A 15,984-nucleotide genomic window follows, 5' to 3' on the forward strand; every position below is an offset into this window, starting at 1 on the left:
GACCTTCAAATAAAATAAGTTATTCACCATCACACCTTCAAATGGTGCCACTTCCTTCTCAGAAGGGGGAGGGGAGAGGGGTGGGGAGAGACAGGGCCCCGCTGGATCTCTGTGGAGCAGGAAGTGATTTTTTCTCAGTTATAATGGCTGGGGAAGAGAGTACAAAGGGTGACTATAAGGAGGGTATCTAGGATCTGTGCTATGTGGCCTGGGTGAGCATCCCTCACCAATTCATTTAGTAAGTGCCACTTGGCATTGGCTGGACTTGGACCCATGTTTGTTTCCTGGACACACAGAGCGGGAAGGTGAGAGAAGAGGGGAACGCGGGGGAGGGAAGTGACAGCAAGTGAGGACGGCCTGGAGATCCGGGAGTGAGAGCCTACCGACGCGTAGGGATGGGTAGGGCGCTGATGGCACCACCCCGCTGTGCCCCTGCAGTCAGGGGGCCGGCGTGGGCAGGGAGGGCGGCCCGGGCAGGAAATGGGCCGGAGGAGGGCGGGACATATCATTTTTTTTAAAGTCATGTTTTCATTTACATGCAGATAAAATGAACTCCTTTTCGGTGTGCAAGTCTGAGTTTTGAGAAATGCCCCGAGCCCTGGCACCAGCATCGCAGACGAGACGACCTACAGTTCCGGGGGTGGGGGGTAGGGCTTGCCGTCTCCCGGCTCCTAAGCTGCCGAGGTTGTCCGCGCTCCCACCGGCCGCCCTAATACAATCCTCGCGCTTACGCCGAGATAAATAACGGCGACAGGTGGAGCAGGTGAGATGCGCAGGACCTGGGTGCGCGGGGGTGGCCGCCCGCCTCGCTGCCCAACCTCCGCCCCTCCCCGCGGGCGTTCTCGAGAAGCGCTCGCCCCATTCCTGCTCGCCGAGTGCGGGACTCCGGTAGCTGGAGCAGAGCCCCGGCTTGGCTCCCGGGGCGCTTGGGGGCGCCTGAGGTTCTGAGGGGCAGGGGCGAGCCGGGGAGAACCCGGGGTGGCCCGGGGGAGATCTGGCGGAGGCGTCCGGCTGGCAAACCTGTTGGCAACCTGTGGGCCGCGGCGAGGGCGCGAGCTCTAAGCTCGCCTGTCTGTGCCCGGCCCTACCAGCCGCTCCGGCCCTGGCTCCCCGCGCCAGACCTGCCGAGAGGCTCAGGCGGCTGGAGAGGGGCGCGGGCTCGGCGGGGGTCTCCGGGGCAGCCCGGAGCCGGGTGGATCGCCACGCACATCCACAGCAGGCGGCCGGCTCTCGCGCCTGCAGGACCCGAGAGCTGCAGGCGCCCCGGCTTGTGCTTCAGATCCGCGCTTCGGTCCCGCCTCTCCAAAGTGCAAAACATTTATGAAGTGTGCGGTGCCCTGCAGGCTTGCGTCCCCGGAGCGAGCGGCCGTGCTTGCCCCGCGAGCGCGCGGGCATCGGTGCAGCCGGCTCGGGCAGCGGGGCTGGGTGTGCAAGGGCGGGCGAAAAAGCGAGTGTGCGAGCGCGCGGCTGCAGAGCCCGCGCCGAAACCCACGTCCCTCCGCCACTGTCCTCGGGATAGATGGATCCATTTCTGCTTTCTGACATTTTCCTGCCGGGGTGGGGGGCGGGGAGAGGGAGAGACGTGGGGGAGGGGAAGAAAAGGGGTGGGGGAGAGAGAGAGAGAGAGAGAGAGAGAGAGAGAGAGAGAGAGAGAGAGAGAGAGAGAGAGAGAAGCAGTCTGCTTCCCCCAGCCCTGTTTTGTTTTCTCTAATTGGTCCTGGGGGAGGCAAGGAAATTGGACAGAGGCTGGGCCGGGCGAGCTGGGCTGCCTTTAATTGGCTCCTTTTTTTAACTGGAGGGGAATCAAACAGGAGAGCGAGCGACAAAGGGTGGGAGAGCGAGAGACCGAACGAGGAGACGCGGGGAGGAGGGAGGAGGAGAGGGGGAGGGAGGCGGGGGAGCGCGAAATGAAAAGCTCCGAGGGGCGAAAAAGCAGCACAGCGAAGCCTAAGTTGCCGAGCGAGCGCAGCGCTCCCGCGGCCCGCAGCCGAGCGCCGCCGCGCCCGGGAGCCTGGCCCGGCCCCGCCCGCTCGGGGCCCCCGCCAGCCGAGGCTGCCGGGCGGGGGCGGGGACGCCCAAGTTGGGGCGCGGCGCAGTCCTCTCCGCCGCGCCTCGGAGCCCGGGAGCGCCGCGGCCGCGGCCAGACGGCGGGAGCGCAGCGCGGCGAGCGGAGGCGGCGAGCGGCGCCCGCGCCGCAGCCGCGGCCTCGGCCAGAGCGCGAGTATTTTTCAAACTTTCCTCCTTTCCCGGCTTTCCGGGGCTCTTCTCGCCTGGAACTGCTCTCCAGATTCCCGCGGGGCGCCGGGCTGCGACTCGTCCTCCAGGGCCCTCCGCGGCTCGCCTAACTTCGCGGACCCGGGGCACGCGTGGCGCTCGCCCAGCCCGCGCCGCTCGCCCGCTCGAGAGGGCCGGGGCCCGGGCTCGCCGGGGGACGGGCTGCTGAACCCTCCACAGCGGCTGCAGGACTGGAGTCGGCGGATTAACCCGAGCCGAGCCCGGCCTCGCGGCCCCGGCTCCGCGGAGGGCGTCCCCCGGGCAGGGAAGCGACAAGTTTGTCAGTCGTCGGTGGCTGCTGGATCCGAGCGCCGCTGCCGCCGCCGCCGCAGAGAGAGCTCCGGCGCCCGGCACATCGCGCGGACAGCCCTGGGCGCCCTGGGCGGCTCGGCCGCCAGGCTCCTAGGGCCGGGGCGCTGGCTGCCGCGCGGGGCGCGCGGAGGCACCCGGGCCCGGGCCAGCGCCCCCTGCGTCCCCACGCGGGCAGCGACCCTGCCAGAGTAGGAACCCGGGTCTCCGCCGCCGCCGCCGCCGCCGCCTCAGTCTCCCGGTCCCCGCCACCGCCGCCGCCCCCTCTCTGTCGCCTCTCTGGGAGAGGGGGACACACCGGGAGCATCGCGGGGCCCCGGCGGATGCGCCCCCCGCCGCCTCTTGGGCTGCGCCGCCTCGCGGGGATGAAGCACCGGCCGTGAAGATGGAGGTGACCTGCCTTCTACTTCTGGCGCTGATCCCCTTCCATTGCCGGGGACAAGGAGTCTACGGTAAGAGCCCGCCTCCCGCTCCACGCTGGCTTAGCCCCGCGCGGAAACTTTACAAGAGGCGCAAAGCGCGCGCTGCCGGGGTGTGGTGGAGACCTCGGCTCGGACTCTGGAGTGAGTGCCCGCGTCCCCGCCCTCCCGAGGGCACGAGGAGACCGAGCTCACTGCTTCGTGGCACAGGGACGGGTCGTAGGGTCTGGCTGGTGAGCCGGCCGTGCCATGGCGGGAGGGACCCACTTTCCCAAACGCTGCTAAGGGGCGGGCGTGACTTGGGGTCCTTGAGAGCATTCGGCCGGCTCGGGAGCCCCTGACCGCCCGCGAGCCCGGGGCTGGGGCAGCTACATGCATGGAGACCGCGTCCTCCCCCTGGGTCGGCCTCTGGAGTGGAAGCCAGAGCGCGGCGCGAGCCGGAGTTGCGCGCGGCTTTCGGGCGAACGGGCTGCCCGCACCGCGGCCGAGCGCCGGGCTTGCCTCCTTCCGTGCCGCTGCTGCTGCTGCTGCTATTGCGGCTTCGTTTCTGGACAGCCGGAGCGCATGCCGGCATCCTCTGGCTCCGGCGCCTAGGACCCTGGCATCTCTGGACCTCTCCCAAGCTCCCAGCTACGGAACCCCTGCCCCACCTTCCTTCTCCCTGCATGCGCGCGCGTGTGCACACACACACACACACACACACAGAGGCACATTCCGCCGCGGTCCCCGGGAAACGCAAACACGGCACGCACCGTTTGGGCTGCGTGTCCAAACTGTACCTCCCCGCCAGGCAGCTTTGCTCCCACATCTCCAGGCCTTGTTCCACTGGTCCCCACTCCCCCATCCAGTCCCGAGGGTTTTCCCAGGGAAGGGCCTGCTCCTGCAGTGCCCTGACCTCCTTCCCCCAGTCTACAGGGTCCAGCGGCCCTCCCTCCAGGGCTCTGACCCCAGGGAGGCCTCTGTAGGTCTCTTTAATGCTGGGCAGCTGGGCTGGACAGCCTTGGTGGCTACCTCCCCCCCCCCCTTGGCATATCCTCCAGTTTCCCCGGACAGACGTCAGAGGAGAGTTTGACTTGTGGTGTGCTGGCTGGCGGAGGCATTGTCCCCGGCTGCCAGCCTCAGGTGCTGATGCGAAGTGCTTCTTTCCGGAGATGCCTGGTCTTTGGGCCTGAGCCCGCGCCTGGCCAGAGGAAGGGGTGCCCTGTGGGACGACCGGAGGTGGTGGGCTCCTGGCCCTGCACAGTCCACTGACTTGGGCTTCATTCCCTGGTGAGGCTGGCTCAGGCATCTGGCCAAACTCTGCTTCTTAATTAGTTCGTGTGTCTGACTGCACACAGGCCGGGAGAGGCAGGCAGGAGGAGGGAGGCAGCAGGACCAGGAGAGGCTGGGTTGTGGGAGGAGGCCCCTGAGCTGTTCCTGGAGGCCGTGGCCTCCACAGGTCGGAGGAAGACGCCAGGGGCCTGGGCCTTCCTCTCTCTTCTTCCTCCTCAAGCTCTCCCTACAGCTCCACTGCCTCTTTGGAGGTGCCCTAAGAAGGAAGCAGCAGGGGTGCTTACCTGCTCTGCACCTCCCCACCGTGGCCCCATGCTCTCTATGCCCTTGGGCAGACCTGGCCGGCCCTCTTCTCCACCCCCTCCTGCCTCTCTAACCATCTCCAGGTCTGTCCAGAACCCATCGGCGGGGGCTTCTCTGGGCAAGGGCTGGGGAATGGGGCAGTGGTCTCTGTGACCCTCATTTCAGAGTACCGTGGGGCCAGGATTCAGCCTCGGGCTTCTCTTTCTCTCTCTCTGAAAGTTCTTCCCTCCCTCCTGTGCCCAGGTGCCAGCTTCTGTCACTGGGGCCGCCCTGGGGCCGACCCCCGGCTCTTGGGTCGCGTTACTTCCACCTTCCTCCCAGGAGCTTGGCTTTAGGAATGCAGGGTGGGGAGAGGGGACGATCTCCTAGGAGGATGTCAGGGACAGCGAGAGGCTGGGATAGGAGAGGCTTTGGCCAGCGGCAGCTGTGTCAGAGTGACACAGGTTTAAGAAGTCGGGTGGAGGGCTGGGGTTCGAGCTTCTGAGCCCCAGCTTCTCTCTACCCCGAGGCAGACAAAGTGGCTTGAGAAAGGCGGAGGAGAGCACATGGGGGCCAGAGATGGATAGTCATGTCCATCACTGTGTCCAGCACCCAGCGTGGTGCCTGGCGCACAGCGGGAGCTTGGCATATATTTGTTGAATGAGCAAGGGACCATGGTTGGAGGAAGGTTCTGTCCAAGCAGTAAGTCTCTCCAGGACTCGGGTTCCAAAAGGGTCTCTTTCTACAGATAGACAAGGAGTGGTAGGCTGGCAGCCTGGTGTTGGCCTGGCTGTGGGGAGGGAGAAGGGCGGCCACAGGTTTTACTCTAGGCACAGGGGGAAGATGCCCTGAGCAAGCAGCCTGGCCGCTGCCCCACTGCCCCCAGGCCTGGGTGGAGGCGGGCAGGGCGGATCTACAGGAAGGCTGAACTGCCAAGAGGGAAGGAGGGCAGGAGGTGGAGGGCCAGCCAGCAGATGCTGGCCTGGGCTGTGGCTGTCTACCAGGTGCCGGCCAGGAGCCCCCTGCCTGCCACCGCGGAGGTCCACTTACCCGCTGTAGGGGCTGTGGTCGCCCTGGCGCTGGCAAGGTGTCCTCAGTCTGACCAAGTGGCTTCACTCTTCTTTGGGGGCACAGATGCTGCAGCAGCCGAGTGCCGGGCCAGATGGTCCATTTGGAGCCCGTCCCCCCTCCCGCCTCGCCTCCCAATCTCCTGGCCCAGTTTGTTGTCCTCCGGGTGGGTGTGTAATCTGCTTTCTGGCCGGCCAGGGGGCTGGGCTAGCCTCAGAGGCCTCATTCTGGGTGAGGGAGAGCTCGGGAGACCACCCCCTCGGGCGCTCCGGCCTCCTTGGCAGGCGGCAAGACTTGCAGCCAGGAGCAGGCTGGTGGGATTCCTCTCCCTTACAAAAACACAACAAGCCCCTAGCTTATTTAATATGCAGGCGTGGGAATTGACATTATCCTTAAGACAGGTTGTTTGCAACTTACTGGTGGAAGTCAAAATATTTCACCAAAGGTGTCATCAGAAACTACTATCCTATGCTAATTTTTGTGGGAACATGAAGACAGATGTTGAATAATTTGACAAGAGCAACATAGCTTACAGAATTATCACCAAGTCAGGTTTTTTCCCCTCCTCAGGGGAGTGTGGAGAGGGCGTTCCAGGAAGCCGGGCTCCTAGTGCCGCCTCGTGGGCGTTGGTCTGGGCGTGGGCACTTGGCATTGCTCCCCAGGAGTCCCCACCTGCATCTCGACAGCTGCTGTCCACATCTGGCTCAGGAAACTCCGGTGCCCTGAGGTGAACGGAAGGTTCTCTGAACAGCCCGGGGACGTCCCTGCCTCTGCCTCTTCCTGCGGGAGGGGAGCAGGAGCTTGCTGTCCGCAAAGCCAGGCCCGTGTGGTTTGTGTCGCCTGCTTTGTCCATGTTTCCCCGGCCCCAGCCCAGCCTGTGGGCTCCCCATTCACCCCCACCCCCATCGCAATGTCCCTTCCTGTGTGGCAGGCTGGGAGCCGGTGCTTCTTGAGTGGGAGGGGGCGCTAGGTGATGGGGGTGGGGTTGGCTGGAGGGGGTTTCATCCGCCAGGAAAGCACCCTTGGGGGCTGAGCTGGGGCCGTCCAAGGGCCTACGTGTAATTGGCCCAGGCCTGGCTGCGAGCTGCTGGGGCTGGGTGGCAAAGCCTCATTTAAAGCCTGGTATTAGCTCTGCTTTGCTGGAACATGGAGGGACGGGCGGGGGGCTCCGCGGGGAGAATGGAGGGAGCTAATCACAGCCGCCAAGGCCTGGCAAATGAATGATGCAGGAAATCAATACCTGGGGGCGGGAGTGGAAATCCGGCCGTGGTAGCGGCCCTGGCTTCTCCCGGCTGCCCAGGAGGCAAGGGCGGGCCTGGGAGGAGTGAGACGGGGCAGAATGTGGAGGACTACCCCCTCCCCCACCCATCCCCATCTTCCTCCTCCTCCCTCCTTCCTGACTTTGATCTCCTTGGAGCTGGACTCCCAGCGGTTAGGGCGGGAGCTGGCCCACCCGGAGAACACGAGGGATCTGAGAGAGGGAACCTTGAGCTTTTTAGTCCACCAAGAGCCCTGGCTCACCTGCTGCCTGATCCTGACCCGGTCCCAAGAGCCGAGCCTGTAGGTAGCTGCCCAGAGGCCCTGCCTTTCGAGGCTGGCACTGCCGCGCCAGATGTGGCCAGCAGGGGGAGGGCTTGGCCGCCACATTGCTGCTTGCCTTTCCCCCGGGCTCCCTGGGCCTCGCCCTGTTGGAGGCAGGAGAGTTATTCTAAATCTTCAGCCTGGGGCCCAAGGGGACTCCTTAGGGCCTTCTGGATCCAGACCTCCCTCTGGTTCCTAGGTCGCTCACCCCGGTGCCCTAGGGCAGCAGCCTGGAGCGGAAGCCATGCAGCCGTAGGTTGGAGGGACTCAGCTCAGACCAAGGAGCTCCTGCACAGTGAGGGGTTTCTGGAGCGTGGGCTGTGCCCTTGCAGAGAGCTGCCTGTCTCTAAGCTGGGTGCAGGCCCTCTTAGGCATCTTCTTCCCCCTGCTTTGCAGGCATGGAAGGCGCTGGGAACTCAGGGTCCCTGTGGCATTTAAATGTTGAAATGGGAGGCCAGAGCTGTGCTCAGTTCAAGGGACTGAGGTTGTATTTTTTTTTTTTTTTTTTTTGATAATGCAATCTCCTTTTCCCTAAGTCTATGAGTAACACATGCTCTTTGCAAAACAATGAAGGACATAGAAGTGTAAGGAAGCGAAGCACTTGTGAGTGCGGCCATGCATGTGATGGTTCTTCCAGGCGTCTTTGGTGCAGAGAGGAATGAACCCCTTGCGAGGACTGTTGCCCATATGGGTGTGTAAAGGCCTGGGGGCCTCCTCAGCATGTCCACGCCTCTGTGGCCTTTGATTGCCATGGCTGTGAGAGGTCAGCTGCCCAGGGCTCACGGTTCCCAGTTAACATGGGAGGTCACTGAGGCCAGGACACTGCGCAGCTGGTGACAAGTGTCTCCGAGGCTCCATCCTCGCGGATCTCCCACTTGGAGGTAGGGAAAGCAGGGTGTCCCTCCCACTCAACCATTTGTCAAACGTTTACTGAGCCCCTACCTGGAGCGAGACCCAGTGCGGCTGAGATGCAGAGCTGGATGGGAAGGGGAGGGGCCTCACAGATGAGCGGGGCTGATGAATGGTGGGCAGCAAGGGCAGGTGGAGGGCTGTGGGCCTGTGCAGAGGGAGGAAACTACTCCAAGGCCCCAAGGAGGAGGGAGCACTCAGCCTGGCCTTGATGGCCAGCAGCTAAGTGCTCCTCTCAGGTGGAGGCCAGAGAAACTGGGTGTGTGCAGGGAGTAGCGACTCCCTCAGTTGGGTTGGGGCAGAAGCTGAATTAGGGGTGGCAAGGGAAAGGAGCCGTTCAAATCCGTGCACTTGGGGCCCAGGCTGAGATCACGGATGTACGTTATCTTCCAGGCTTCGCTGCGGCCCATGGAGCGGGTGGAGGGCTCAGCAAGCTGCAATCACTGGGCCCAGTGGCGGAGCCAGGCTCGAACCCAGATCTGTGGCTTGCAGAGCCCGTGCACCGGGGGTCTTGGGATCCTGGCTTTGGGAGGATGGGTAGCAGGGTCCTAAGCAGCGAGGTGGGTTGGCGTGAGCCGTGTTCAGGCCAGGCAGCCATGCAGAAGTGTGCTCGTGGCTGTGGGAACGCACAGGAGGGAGAGGTCCCAGTCATTCTTCAGCAGCCGCACCGAGTGCCGCTGTCCTGGAGTTCCCGTGCAAACTGGGGGGACACCGGCGGTGAAGGTGTCAGTGAGTTAGTCTTCCATGCAGCCTATGTGGGACAGAGCCGTCTAGGGGACGAGGAGTGAAGAAATGTGGTTCAAGTTCACGTACTGTGGTTGAGGGACCTCCCTGAGGAGGTGCCATCCAAGCAGAGACCTGAAGATGCTGAGGGAAGAGTCCTTGTGGATATCTGCAGGAAGTATGTTCTGGGCAGGAGCAAAGAAAGTCAGTGCAAAGGCCCTAGGGTAGGCGCATGCCTGGCCTGTCTGAGCAACAGTGAGGAACACAGTGTGGCTGGAGCAGAGTGAACAGGGGAGGGAGGGAGGTAGAGAGGTAGTGGTGGCAGCTCTTGGAGTCTTGAAAGCGATGTGCAGACTTTGGATTGCATTCTGAGTGACACAGGGGGCCTTGGGAGGGTTTTGAGTGGAGGAGGCACGAGCACTGACACCTTTTTAATAGAATCCCTGGGGCTTGAAGGCAGGAGAAGGGAGCCAGTTAGAGGCTGTTGCAAAAGGCGAGAAAGGAGACTGGCCCTGGAAGCATCGGGGAGAGTGCGCAGGCGAGGGCTGGGAGCTGCCGCTGCCCCCAAGGACACACAGAGGCCACGAGCAAGGCGGAAGTCCCCTGGGAGTCACACGGGGCTGGGGCAGGGAGTGGAAGCAGTCGGGAGCCTGTGCTGCTGGGAGGAGGGGCCTGGGTCTGCCCACGGCGCTGCGAGAGTCCCAGAAACTACCCTGCTTGCTGAGCTGGTGGTACCCACCGCATGGGTGACAGCTGTGCGCTGAGCCCGCAGCCGGCACCCAGCAAGCCCGCAAAAGCTTGTTCTAGTGATGGCGTGAGCACGCTCGGGGTGCCCAGATGCCTGCAGGTGCTCAGATGCAGGGGCTGGTGCCAGGAGAGAGCGCCACTCTGGAGAGACCTTGCACATCTGGATTTCTGTGTGCACAGAATGGCATGGTTTGAAATCTCGAGGTGGAATAGAACTGTCAAGGATCAGAGAGGTGGGAGGAGAGAGAGAGAGCCAGGCGGGCGGAGCCGTAGGGTGCCCTAGCCTAGGGAGTGGATGGGGAGAGAGGAGAGGGCGGTTGGGGGTGGGCAGCAGAGGAGAGCTGAGGCGGGGCTGAGGGCCTGGCAGGCGGGGCTGTCCTGCAGTGGGGAGCCACTCAGGAAGGGTGTCTGGGTGGCTGCAGCACCAAGAAAAGCCCTGGGGACCCTGTGGAAATGCATGATGCCATTCAGTGGGGCTGGGGCTGGGTCTTGATTCTGCTTTTTTTTTTTTTTTTTTTTTTTTTTTAAGATTTATTTATTTACTTGAAATGCAGTTACAAAGAGAAGGAGAGACACAGAATGAGAGAGATCCTCCATCTACCAAGTGGCCACAGCAACCCAGGCTGGGCTGGTGCCGAGCCAGGAGCTCCATCCGGGTCTCCCATGTGGGTACAGGAACCCCTGCACTTGGGCCATCCTCTGCTGTTTTCCCAGGTGCACTGGCAGGGAGCTGGATCGGCAGTGGAGCAGCCGCGACTTGAGCCGGAGCCTAAATGGGGATGCGCACGCAGGCTCCTTGGTTCCGCGTTTCTCGCGATGCTCCCGGATGCTGCTGCTGCCGTGCCCAGGGATTGCACTTTGTGTCATGAATTCACAAAGGAAGGAGGAGTGGACGCAAATGGGCAGGCTTGGCTGGAGGGTCAGGAGGGCCGCTGTGAGCTGCCCAGCAGCCTTCGCCTCTCCCAGCCTGGGCTTCTGCAGCCGGCTGGCTGCTTCAGGCACAGCCGCCCGTTAACAGGATGGGGTGGTGCACAGGACAGTACCCTGTAAAGCCCACGGTGAAGAGCAGGGGAGGGAGCCGGAGGCAGGAGGAAGGTGGCCGGAGGGATGAGTGGCAGGCAGCTCAGCCCAGCCCCTTGCCTGCAGGGCAGATGATGGGGTGGGGGTGGAGGGCAGAAGATTCCACTCCAGGCTCTTTTTGGGTCCTTTGCAGACTGGGACCTCCACTGAGACACTTGATTATCCTTGAGGAGGGAGGCAGAGGGAGGCGGCCTCGGCACAGAACCGCCTAGAGGGCTTCTTGACTCCCAAGCTCTGCCCAAAAGCGTGTCTCCCTCCCTTGGGCCTTTGGGGGCATGTCTGGGTGTTCCAGGTCATTGCCCATGCTTCGTTTCAAGCTCATTTGGATCTTAAAAAAAAATCCTACTTATTATTTTTAAATTAGGAGCAGGCAGACTTTGAACAGTGCTAACTGGAAGGTCCAGGCTGGAAGCTCTCAGGAGCAGTGTCCCCTCCCTGCTCCTAGCCAAGGGGCTTCCAATCAGCAGGTGGCAGAGTCAGGATTCACATTCAGTCCCGCCCAGTGTGAGGTCCCTGTGGTGGGGTGGGAGTCACGCTGCACCGTGGGGAACAAACCCGAGCTCGGAGCCTTTGACACATGAAAGCTGATTTTCCCAAGTTGCTGGACTGTCCAGGCTCCTCTCACCTCGGCGCTCTGCTCTCCCTGGCTGCACGTTAGACTCACCTGGGAGGCTTTGAAACATCCCAAGGCCCAGGTGCAATTAGAAGGGAATGTCCAGGGGCTGGGAACCAGGCACCGGCACTTTAAATGTAAGGATCTCAGGGGCTACCAAGTTTGGCTTGGAGAATTTGGCCTCAAGGCCACCCAAGGGCTGCTGGAACTCAGTGATCATGACGTGTTCCAGGCTGGAAGAAGGGAGGAACATTCCAAAGGACAGACCTATTGGTTGGAGCGGGTTTCTTTTCTTTTCTTTTCTTTTCTTTTCTTTTCTTTTCTTTTCTTTTCTTTTCTTTTTTTTTTTTTTTTTTTTTTACAGGCAGAGTTAGAGAGAGAGAAACAGAGAGAAAAGTCTTTCTTTTTCCATTGGTTCAACTCCCCAAGTGCTGCTACGGCTGGTGTGCTGCGGCTGGCCGGTGTACTGCACTGATCCGAAGCCAGGAGCCAGATGCTTCCTCCTGGTCTCCCATTCAGATGCAGGGCCCAAGCACTTGGGCCATCCTCCACTGCCTTCCTGGGCCACAGCAGAGAGCTGGCCTGGAAGAGGGGCAACCGGGACAGAATCCGGCTCCCCGACCGGGACTAGAACCCGGGGTGCCAGCACCGCAGGCGGAGGATTAGCCTACTGAGCTGCAGCACCAGCCTTGGGGTGGGTTTATTGAAAGAGATTTCCCAGAAGCCCCCTCCAATGACTCTTACTTGGGCCACGTTGGCCATTCTTAGCTCCAAGGACTGGCCCATTCTCACCTAAGGAAGTGTGCAGGTTCTGTTAGAGGGGGAGCCTGGATATCTGGTAGGTGATAAGCAGTCATTGCCACAATTCCACCTGGGGGTTAGCTGGCCTTTTTTTTTTTTTTTTTCTTTCCAATTTCCATTTATTTATTCGAATGGGGCGGGGAGAGTGCTTCCATCCATTGGTTCACTCCCCAAATGGCTGCAATGCCTGGGGCTGGTCCAGGCCAAAGCCAGAATCCTTGAGCTCCATCTGTGTCTCCCCAGATACTTGGGCCATCTGCTGCTGCTCTCCCAGGCACATTAGCAGGGAGCTGGATTAGGAAGTGGAGGAGCTGGGACTTGAACTGGCGCTCTTAGGGTGTGCTGGCATCACGGTTGGCAGTTTAGCTCGCTGCACCACAACACCGGCCCCCCGCTGGAGGCTCTTGAATAAGAGGAGAGCCAGGTGGATGTGAACAATGCCCCTCCTGCCAGCCTAGCTCGGGGGGGGGGGGGGTTGGGGTGGCTCTGGCTGCTCTGAGGATGCCCACAAGGCACCTTAGAGAAGACTAAGACCAATACCAGGGAAGTAGCCGGCGTGGGGCCACCCAGCTTCCAGTCTGTGCCCTCCTGGGCTCGTGTCTGCCTGTTGGCACTTGCGTGGTTTGTTGAGTTCCCTGGTTGGCACCTCTCGTCTCATCTCGTTGGGTTCCAGCGGCAGGGAAGTGCTGCAGAAGAGTGAGCAGCCTCCTGATCTTGGGAAGGGGAACCAGTTGGACCCGAAGGCAGGGCCAGGGAGCTGGGGGCGGGGACGGGGGGCAGTGTCCTGCAGGCCACACCCATGCATGGTTTGCTGTCTCCAGTCCCTCACCAGGAGACCCAGTCTTACATTATGTCAGCCGGCTGTGACGTCAACCCTGAGGAGAAAGATGCAGGGACTGTGCTCAGCGTCTCCCTGGCCGGGGCTCTCCCCATGGGTGCTTTTGAAACCCTTGGTGAAGGCGGTGTCCCCTGCTCCAGCGGCCTCGCCTACTGGATCTTGGTTCTGCTCTTCTGGTCCTGTGCCGCCAGGGCCCTTGGAGTTCAGCTTGCCTTCTGGCAAAGCACCCAGGCCCACGAGGCAAGCCGGAGGCCCGTGCTGGCTGACGCCTGGCCACGCGCTCCTTTCTAGGGTGAGACCACAAAGCAGACACAGAGAAAGCTGTGCGAGGAGCTGCAGGGCGTGGCGAGCGCGGTGAGGGGTGAGCCGAGCTGCCGGGTCAAGACACTCCAGAGCTGGGGGTCCTCTTGCTTCTCCCCCCTCATTTCCCAGCTCGAGAGAAGCAAGGCCTGTGCAGAGTGTCGGTGAGCTCCGTAACCCCTCCCTCGCCCTTGCAAACCTCATCTCTTCTTCTCAGGCATCTTGCACGTGGGGCTTGCTCTGGGTCTGGGACTCCTGGTTAGATGTTAGAAGCCCTCGAGGGAAATGTTGGAGCCACCCAGGAAGGACTCCCGGAGGCTGGGAAGGTGGCTGGCTTGGTGGCGTGAGCTGCAGGTTGCTGCCAGCTCTCTCCAGGCCCAACATCTTGTCACACTGCCTGTAAGTTGCATCTTGGACTTGTTATCCAGGGGCAAGACCACCATTGTTTCCAGAAGGTTCCTCTAGGAATGCCTGGCAGCTCTCAGCCTGGTAGCCCAGAGTATTTGATCAGATGCGTTGGGTCTTGAATCGTTGGACCCAGGGAGTGGTGGGTGGAGGGAGAGGAGTGTGTGTGTGTGTGTGTGTGTCTGTGTGTGTGTGTTGGAGGGGGTGTCGTTAGGCAGTGTGCACAATCTGGGTTGTGGCCATGTGGGAGCTCTAACAGTGGAGCCCGTGGATTATCCAGGTTCCCTTGGGTTGTGGTCTTAGTTCCGTTTCCCCTGCAGCAAACGCTGAGATAAGGAGTCAAGTTCAGGTGGTTTATGTGGGGGTGTCAGCCCCAGGAAGCTCTGAGAGGGATGGGGACATGGGACAGGGGAGCGAGGCAACCAGGGGAATGTGCCTCAGCAGAGTGGTTACCACGTGTCCCACTGGGGAGCTCTGGGACACTGTGTGCGGCCCACACTTCGGGGCTGTCCCCACAGAAGGCGAGGGGGCTGGGGCACGCATACACCCACTCCCGCCTGTCCTGGGTGAGGGCTGCTGTCGGGTGTTAATTTCCCAGCCCTCGTGGCCACTAGAGAGGAGCACGCAGGCTGGGCTGGTGGGGCCTGATGCCCGCACTGCGTCGTGCAGGCGCCGAAGTCTTGCCTTCTCCAAGCCCTCCCCTGTGGCCAGCAGACCTGTGAGCTGCTCATTTGCTTCCTTGGAGACTGACCAGGACTCAACGCATCGATTTCCCTAAGACGTCCCTGATAAGGTTCAAGTTCTTCCTGCAGGATTGATGGGGCCTTGTACCCGCAGAGGACAGAGTTGGGGCAATCAGCACAGTCAAATCCAGGATCCGAGGGCTCTTTGGGGGCACTGCCACAGAGCCACGGTCATTTCCTCCCTGCCCTCCCTGCCTGGCTGAGCTCAGAATCCAGATGCCGGCAGGGAGGGCATCGGGCACTGGACAACTGCCCCTTCTCTCTGCAGCCAGGGTCAGCGTGAGGGCTCTTGGGCTTGGGGGAGGGGTCACAAGGTCCACTCCCATGGGTCAGGACTGGGCTAGCCTACACCGCAAGTCTGGAATCAGGGAGTTTGAGGTTACCAGTTCAGGTTTTAGAATTGGAAACCAAGGCCGGAGGTGAAGTGGCTCTGTTCTGCCTGGCCTGGGCTGTAATTTATGGAAGGGTGTGTGTGTGTGTGTGTGTGTGTGTGTGTGAGAGAGAGAGAGAGAGAGAGAGAGAGAGAGAGAGAGAGAGAAAAGGGGGGAGGGGGAGACAGAGAGAGAGATGCGGGCCAGGACAGCAGGGAGGAGAACTGAGTGACCTCCTGACCAAGCCATCCCACCTCCTCCTGGAATGTTCAGAGGCTGCAGGGTGCTCTCCCTCCATGCTGCTTTTCCCCTAGCTCCTCCCTATGACACTGTCGCTGGCACAGAGGCCTTGACGATGCCAGGAGATGCTTGCTACTGAGGGATGCCCTGACGTGCCCAAAGCACCAGTGCCTTTGTCCAGCTGACTCCCTCGTTTCCTGAACCAGAGGCTCCGAGGCCGGCTGGAGCGAGGGTGGGCTACAGCTCCCGGCCCTCACCCGTCTCTGCCCCTCCTTCGGTTAGAGATGTGTGTGTGTGTGTGAGTACACCGTTGACATGACGTGAACTGCTCTCACCGGTCCCTTGACAGGAGCTGAAATACAGTCCCGTGCACCCTCTACCCTGTGCAAATGCACTTTGCATTTTTTTGTGCACGCAGAGGTACACGGCACGCATGTGTATGTGTGAAGATGTTTCACACAAGAGCACAAATGTCTGTGGCGGGGGGTCTTGCAAACATCATGGGGGCTCCCCTGAGTCCACCTTTAGCCCCCTGCCAGGCAGCCCCTGGTCTGCTAGCTCTGGAGTACAGTCAGGGGGCCGGGCGTGGGCATCCAGTGGCCTGGTGTCTGTCTGGGGCTTGTGTCCAGCCTGGGCATGGCTGCTCTCCACTCCACCCGGGAGACCTGATGTGGGGGCAGGGCAGGCCGAGGGCGGCCTGGAGCTCCTGGCTAATTTTCCCAGCCTCTATCGATCGAGCAGCTTCTCCTGAGTCTATTAGCAGTCGGCGAGTGAAAATCTCCCCCATCGAGAGCCCTGACCTGAGACAGGGAGGATCCATAGCAATTTGTTCCAACAGAGGAGAGCGTTTCCCTCTGATTTGTATTCCAATTTATTCCAGGCAGGAAGGGGGTCAGGGTGGGAGGCCGAGCCCTGGCATGGCCAGAGCCGGGCCCAGGCCTGCTCCCCTGGGTCCCCCGTGCCAGCTGGAGTGGCAGCTGGTGCTCCCCGGGGTTCCGTGGCAAGCCCC

General features: G+C 61.6%; 1 protein-coding gene across 2 annotated transcripts in view; it reads left to right on the forward strand.

Moving 5' to 3' along the window:
- Nucleotides 1–1,937: 1,937 nt before the first annotated feature.
- MDGA1 (MAM domain containing glycosylphosphatidylinositol anchor 1) overlaps nucleotides 1,938–15,984 on the forward strand; it is a 58,542-nt gene continuing 44,495 nt past the window's right edge. The window contains exon 1 of one of the 2 annotated variants that reach the window (XM_089333981.1): nucleotides 1,938–3,035. In XM_089333981.1, coding sequence (XP_089190107.1) covers nucleotides 2,969–3,035 — 67 coding nt within the window. In that variant the 5' untranslated portion in view covers nucleotides 1,938–2,968. The remainder of the gene's footprint in view (nucleotides 3,036–15,984) is intronic. The other variant, XM_051854779.3, reaches the window with a different exon arrangement.

The sequence above is a fragment of the Oryctolagus cuniculus genome, chromosome 5, assembly GCF_051225735.1.
Source record: "Oryctolagus cuniculus isolate XC-2025 breed Fujian yellow rabbit chromosome 5, ASM5122573v1, whole genome shotgun sequence".
Classification (NCBI taxonomy): domain Eukaryota; kingdom Metazoa; phylum Chordata; class Mammalia; order Lagomorpha; family Leporidae; genus Oryctolagus; species Oryctolagus cuniculus.